Genomic DNA, 7034 nt, shown 5'->3' with positions numbered 1-7034 from the left:
TTTGTTGCATGTCCAATGATGTTGTCCTGTTTATCTAGTATGCTAAAACTATGCATACTAATAACTACTACCTCCGCCCTGGTTTATTGGTCTACTTTGTATTTTGTGTCAAAAATTTGACCATAAATTTAACTAAAAAATGTATATGTATGTCATAAAAAATTATGTAATTGGATTAGTATTTGAACGTAGTTTTCAATGATACTACTTTTTGTGACATGCATTAATATTTTATTAATTAAATTCATTGTCAAAATTTGATTACAAAATACTAAGAGGGCCAATAAACCAGGACGGAGGTAGTATCGTTTTAGTCATGAATTATTCATGAGAAATAATCGTAAATTTGCTGAACTTTCCAACAGATTCCTCCTTCCTATCGAGAGGGATGTCACAGGGCAACCGCAGGGGATACAAACAATCAGATTAATTAATTAGCTATTGTGGTAGTAGCTTGAGGAAAGTTTTTACAGGTCACCTGAAATTTCGCTTGTACACCATCACATTACAGCCAGCTGATTACAGCGCCCATACATATACACAATAATTTCGACAAAATGGTCATGGGGGCTATTCATCCATTTGATTAATAAATCTTTAGTATCTGATATCGTTCATTCATTCATCCCTCCCTCCCTCCCTTGCTACTAATCACACAACCGCCGTGTCTGTGTGCAATAGAGCCAATAAGCTTTATGGCCGCCGGAAATGAGCAATCATCCATCCATCTCATGGCCCGATCGTGCCCGTGTCGAAGTAGAGTGTCGTGCCGGAAGAGGATCCCCCTCCTCCGGTGACGCCCTCCATGAGCGCGAACCGCATGTCCTCCGACGGCTTCCAGTGCCGCTTCCTCTGGTTGATGAACCAGTTGTTGATCTGCTTCGGGTCCAGGCCCGTCATCGCGGCGAGCCGCACCTTGTCCTCTTCCTGCAAACACCACAGTCTCCATCTATGAATGATGATCGGCGATCAAGGTTGATGATGCAGCTGGGGTTGGAGATCTCATTTACCGTGGGGTAAGGCCAGCGGTAGTGTGTGTTCCACCAGTCCATGAGAGCAAGCCGAGCATCCTTGGGCAGCTTCCCTTTCTTCCTCTTCTTCAGGAACTCGGACCGGAGGCGGCTGAGGCAGCCGCTGTACTTCTTGAGCAGCATCTCCTTGAGCTCGTGGTCAGCCAGCCGGGAGCTGTGCTCTTGCATGCCGGCGTCGGATCCGTCGACGTCCCCCGAGCACGGCTCGTCCTCCGACGACCCCACCATTTCATCTTGCATTATTGATACCATGGAAATCAGACACGGGTTAGACAAAGTAATGTGTTGTGTCAGGATCAGGTTGCATGGCAGTACTACAGTATATAGGAGATCCAGGCTTGGACTGGAAAGAGGTACTACTTCAGAAGCAGAACAAAGAAATCATCAATAAGCAGGTAATCAAACCCAAGGTACTGTTGGACACTTGACAAACAACAATTTGGGAAGCTGCAGACAGAAAAACTTCTGAAAAATGTCTCAAGAGTAGACGACCAAAGAAAATTCAGAACTGGAAATTTCTCCATGAGGATGTGCTATGCATGAGTCTGTACTATCTAAAGGTCAACGTGTTCTGCAACACCCAATGCATCAAAGCAAATAAGATGTAAAGCATGCCACTTTATCTGTCGAACCCTATACGACTGAAGAACTGCTGGTGCCAAACTGACTAGTTTAGTTTGTGCTTCAGGAAACAGAGACTATTTTAAGCACTTTCTCGCCGTGACTGGAGTTTTCATGCAGCTATCCATACAGGTGCTGTCTCGTTAGGAAACACTCCCAGTACTGCAATCAAGTTCTATGTAAGCAAATGGCTCTTTTGCATTGTGAGTTGAGTTTCATTAGTACAAGTTGTACCTTCTGAAACCAGACATCAGGAAAAAAAACTCTTCAATCTTTCTAGCTATGGATGCAACTATATATACTCCGGGACGGAGTTTGTAGTACATGTTGGATCTTCAGCGAAGACCTCAAGACTTTGCATAGTCAGAAAGAAAAGAAGCATTTTCGTACTATCTAGGCTTACTCGCGTCATAATAAAAGGTCTAGAGAGGACGCAAAAATGGAACAGTTATGCTAGGTGACATAACCTATATGGTTATATGTAATTTTTCATTCCAACAGCTATATGTTTTGAGCTGTAATAAATATAGATGTTTACTGCTTATTCTCCTTGTTTTTCCTAATTGCTTGGTGTAACGAACTTTGTTGGATAAAAAAAATGTTTTGAAGTGGCAGGTCATGTAATAAATAAGAATAGTTGAATACAAATAATCTAGCTACATAATATTACTATGTACTCCCTCCGTTTCAAATTGTAAGATGTTTTGGGTACTTCAATATAGACTACATATGGACTGAAATGACTGAACAAACACATTAAAACGCGTCTATACACATCTGATTTAGAAAAAAAGTTAGAAAATCTTATATTTTGGAACGTAGGGAGTACCTTTTAGCAATTGAGTTGTGCATATTTCAAAATTCTAACAATAGGGCATTTCCTGTGAAGTGCATATCGGACACTTAAAATTTGTGTTAAAATACTACCAGAAATAAATGTATATTGTGCAGTGCAATGTGACCTTTTCAAGTGACGACACACCTAGCTGATCATGCTAACATCCTTTCCCACATCTCCATGATATCAGAGGTTTGCCACATGAGGAGATTTTGCAAGCTTTGTTTCACCAGGTTCTAGACCAATGAGCACCTTGTGCGCCTTTTGCACGTGAATGCCTATTAACCCGTGGAGTTTGGGGAATCGTATCAACTTGGCTATCTATCCCCCAAGGGCCGACTCGTGACTTCTCTTTGGAGGATTGGTGGAACAAGAGTACTCTTAACCGTGATAAAGCCATCTGTAGCCGCTTGACCGAAGTGATGATTAATGAGACCTCCCTTACCATGCTCGATATAGCTTATCTTGTCGATGAGAACAATTAACCATAGTCGGTTGACTCTCAAGCCAGAAATGTAGCTTACGTCTTTTATCTCTTCCGTTTTCTTGCCATAATGTAAAAAATTCTTGTACTCCTTTTTGATATTTTCCCACCTTAATGAAATGGGTAGAGAGGCTACTTTTCCCGTCAAAGAAAATCAGAATGACAGAATTGATGGAAGGGACACACTACAAGATGACAGGCTCAATTAGCGAAGTCAAAATATATGGAGACCGGAATCATAATTCGAATCTTATGTGAGGTCCACAAATTAGGCATAAACAATTGCTGCTTGGAATGCTGTCCATTTCTATCTTACAGATAGATCATCTGATTGGCTGTGTGCATCACGATGATGCAGAGGTCAAGGCTATCCCCTTTTGAAAAGAAAAAAAATCTGAACCTCACTTGTGCAGAATAATCATGGAAAACACAAATATATAAATAAAATTAGAATAGACACACCAGTACCTTTGTTCAGTCCGAGCAAACTGAACATACCTATTGATTCTTAAGGACTATCATGTAAGCAATTGCCATAATGGTTTGACCTATCGTGAATATAGTCTGTTATTTAGTGATAATTCTTACGTGTGACCTAACTAGAGCGAAAACCAAATACTTAGCATTTCTACTTAAGAATTGTTAATCTAGTTGCATATGGTATCATTAACTCAATCTTAGCATAGCTATGATGGATAGTCACATAAAGCTCCAACCAAATACTTAAGGTCGACATGCATTTCCCTTTATACTAAAAAATCTAAATTCTCAATGACTTGAAACCTTAACTAGGTAAACATGCTACGCATGACCAAGCTCAACATGTACGGAGTTAGTGGTTTAACATGCACACAGACCAACTTTTCACTGTTCCGGTAAAATTATCTCATTAATGAGAGAATGATAAGTGGTAAAACTGATAGGAAACTCAGAAATTAACTAGGCACGTAAAGATCATGCTTCATGCTCCTTTGTAGTACCGTACATTTCCACTTGCCACTTGGCATTGTACCAAATACACTAGAAGGCAGGAAAAACAAAACATGAACTGTTTTGGCCACAAGAACTACTGTTACTTAGGTGGTATATGCAACACCAATAACATGTTTACTATGTCCCAGCCATCACAGTGACAAAATGTCCTTTTGACTTTATTAAACATATGAAGTTCCCAAAACCTTGTTTGTTTTCACCACTCCAAACTCGGATGTTCATGATAGAAACGCAAGTAATTCCTGAAAACCCATCTTGTTCTTGCCAATATTACAAGACAAAGCTACACTTTTGAGAGCACGTATTTCACATAACTATGATATCTACAAATGCACGCATTCGACATAATTTGCACCTTGGTTATTTGCAGGATATCAATGCTAACAAGCTGCCATGCACGCGTTGCATGTCAAGTGGGCCTAATTTCTCAGCACCACCGCGAACTTGAAAACCTTAGGTTTGTCATATGTTATGTAAAAAAAAGTGTATGTCTATGCATGCTCGAAAATGTTTACTTACAAATTGTTTTGCAAAAACATGTGTGGTTATGACAACTTGGAAAAAAATGATGCTACTATTTCGATGGATTTGCAGATGTAGAATGGCTTAAGAAACAATTGCTCCAAGCAGAAACAGCTCGACATATAGCCTTGTTAATTTTCAATCAGTCAAGTTCTTAAACAAGAGATGGACCTAAAATCCTACTCCTATCGAAACTGCAATTACAAGATGCTTATGTAGTAACCGTAAGTGTAACACGCATCCGACGAAATCTCAAGCCCATTATCTTCGGATGAGATTTCGTTAGAAAAATGCCTCAAACTACAAAAACTAAAAACAAACAATACTTACTTATAAATTGACAAATTCAACCAAGACATCATATCTAGCATGACGAAATAAAAATACGTTTGTGGGAAATGAGCTAGCCACAGCAAAACTAATCTTCACTTGCCCCCACAGCAACAACAAGAAGAAAAGCTCCACCATTGGGCACCAGTGATTAACCAGCATGCAAGAGCAAGATTCTTTTCTTTTTCCAAAGCCATCCCATCCCAGCTCTCTCTCAAGTTCCATCACCGGCCCGACCTGCAAAGTCTACATATAGCAGGCTAGTAGCTACTCCTGCCTCACTAGCCTCTAGAGAGAGAGAGAGAGAGAGAGAGAGAAGGATCTAGAGAGAGATATAGAGAGAGAAGCATGCATAGGTAGGTTGGAGCTGCAAGGACGATGGAACCTTGGACAAAACCCTACACGAGCACCACCAAAGCTTTACTCTTCCGGCCCCGTAGCCTGACACACCTGCGCCCCATTTGCATGGACACGATTTGACCTATCAAGAACGCACATACGCACGCACGCACGCATTCATCATCAAAGCCACATTCACACACAAAGCATCAAACACTTTCACACACATGACACAACACAACAATGGCGAACGAATCCAAGGCCGCAGAGGCTAGCCGGAGAAAATCAAGGCCTGAGATGCAATGCATGGATGCATGTAAACTATATACCGGAGTGCGGCGAGGTGGCGGTGGCTCCGCCGCCGCAGAGATTAGTGAGCTGCGAGCGGATGGTGGTGAGGAAGGAGGCGGCCTCGTCCAACGGCCGGGACAGCTCCTCCTTGTACCGCGACAGCAGCCGGCAGTAGGCCTCCTGCATGCGCGCGCGAGCCGCGTTGTCATCTCCACATGTAATAACAAGCAAGAGCTAGCGCGCCAGGATTAGTGGAGCGAGCTGCCTTGAACTGGCTGTACCTACCATGAACTCGTCGAGCTCGGGGTCGAGGCCAATCTCCCCGGTGGCTGTGGCGCCTCCGCCGCGCCTCTCCGGCTGTCCGATCTCCTCCAACAGCGCGGCCACCTCCGGCGGTGCGCCCACCTGACAAATCAAGAATCAAACGTGGCAATTAATTTCTGACGATGAGCTGCGCTGAGCGAGCTAGCTAGCTCTAGCTACTAGAGGGCTACAGCATGCAAACTGGAGCTGGAGCTGGACACGGACGGACCTTGCGGCATTCGATGTACGCGGAGAGGAGGGAGGGGTAGCGGGGGTGCCCGGCGATCTGCGCCTTCATCAGCTCCGTCAGATCCGCAGGCGGCGGAGGCGGGGGAGGAGAGCTGGCCCCGCCGGCGACCCCCGACGCCTCGCTGCAGGCCGCGCCGCCCTCGCCGCCGCGCGAGATCCCCGGGTGGATGCTGTACAGATCCTCCATCGATCTCCTTCCCCCGCGCTCGCCGCTAGCTGCAGCTCACTGCTCACCTACTACTCACCCAGCACAGCGCAGCTACCTCCGCACCCATCGCATCTCCATGTACACGGACACCAGAACAGATCAAGAAGCGCTTAGCTGGTTACTACCACTAGCAGCAGCAGCAGCTGGATTCTGGAGGAAGAAGAGGGGTGGTCCTTTGTGCGATTCTTGGGGTACGGTATACCTTGCAGGAAGAAGGAGAGGAGGAAGAAGATGAAGAAAAAGGCAAGGAAGGGAGCTTGATTACGGGGAAATCAGCAACCGTCTGCACTGCAGCCTGTGCTGCTTCCGATGCTGCTGCTGGTGCAGAGGAGCAGGGTGGTTGTGATCTCGGCGGTAGCAGCGGGAGACATGGGGGGTGGGCACTGGGCAGGCTTCCGGCTTCGGGAGGATGGAGGAGTCAGAGAGATGGAAGCTGCGAGATTGGGAAAAGGGAAGGACGAGCTGCTGCTTGGAGCAATCCTTGGTAAAGTTTTATCGTTAGGTGTTTTCTTTTTCTCTTTTCTGTGAAAAAAATAATATGTGCGGGTGTTTTGAGAGTTGAGGGTTGAGGCTTTTTTTTCTTTCTGAAAAAATAGACTTTTCTTGATTTTCTAATAGGCTTTTCTTGATGATGAGAGAGAGGGGGGTAGGACGTAGGCTCATAGGGCAATCGATGAGTAGTAGTCGGTTTGCATGGGTGTCCTTGTTGGAGGCTGAAATCTTATGGACGCCCTTGCTAAGATTTGTGTAATTTCCCAATTTTGACCTCTCAGTAGTCTTATTTTCATTTTGGCAAGTATAACTTCTCCCACTTTCGAAAGTGAA

At 44.3% G+C, this 7034-nt stretch overlaps 1 protein-coding gene across 1 annotated transcript; it reads right to left on the bottom strand.

Annotated features, from left to right (window-relative positions):
* Window positions 1-450: 450 nt before the first annotated feature.
* On the bottom strand, window positions 451-6697 carry LOC119323059 (homeobox protein knotted-1-like 10). The gene is made up of 5 exons (XM_037596642.1): window positions 5982-6697; window positions 5735-5854; window positions 5488-5629; window positions 1011-1264; window positions 451-927 (listed from the first exon to the last, which is right to left on the bottom strand). Exons 1-5 carry the CDS (start codon window positions 6186-6188, stop codon window positions 730-732), a joined length of 921 nt encoding a protein of 306 aa, XP_037452539.1. The 5' UTR covers window positions 6189-6697; the 3' UTR covers window positions 451-729.
* Between the last annotated feature and the right edge of the window lie 337 nt (window positions 6698-7034).

This window comes from Triticum dicoccoides, chromosome 1B (genome assembly GCF_002162155.2).
Source record: "Triticum dicoccoides isolate Atlit2015 ecotype Zavitan chromosome 1B, WEW_v2.0, whole genome shotgun sequence".
Lineage (NCBI taxonomy): Eukaryota > Viridiplantae > Streptophyta > Magnoliopsida > Poales > Poaceae > Triticum > Triticum dicoccoides.
The sequence above is the reverse complement of the archived record's forward strand: the minus strand, read 5'-3'. Positions and strand labels throughout refer to the sequence as shown.

Excerpts from the sequence above, each read along its gene's own strand:
- LOC119323059 (XM_037596642.1), bottom strand. The coding sequence starts at position 6,188 with ATGGAGGATCTGTACAGCATCCACCCGGGGATCTCGCGCGGCGGCGAG. Across the intron at positions 5,855-5,981 it reads CGTACATCGAATGCCGCAAG|GTGGGCGCACCGCCGGAGGT; the intron begins GTCCGTCCGTGT and ends TTGATTTGTCAG. Across the intron at positions 5,630-5,734 it reads CCGAGCTCGACGAGTTCATG|GAGGCCTACTGCCGGCTGCT; the intron begins GTAGGTACAGCC and ends GCGCGCATGCAG.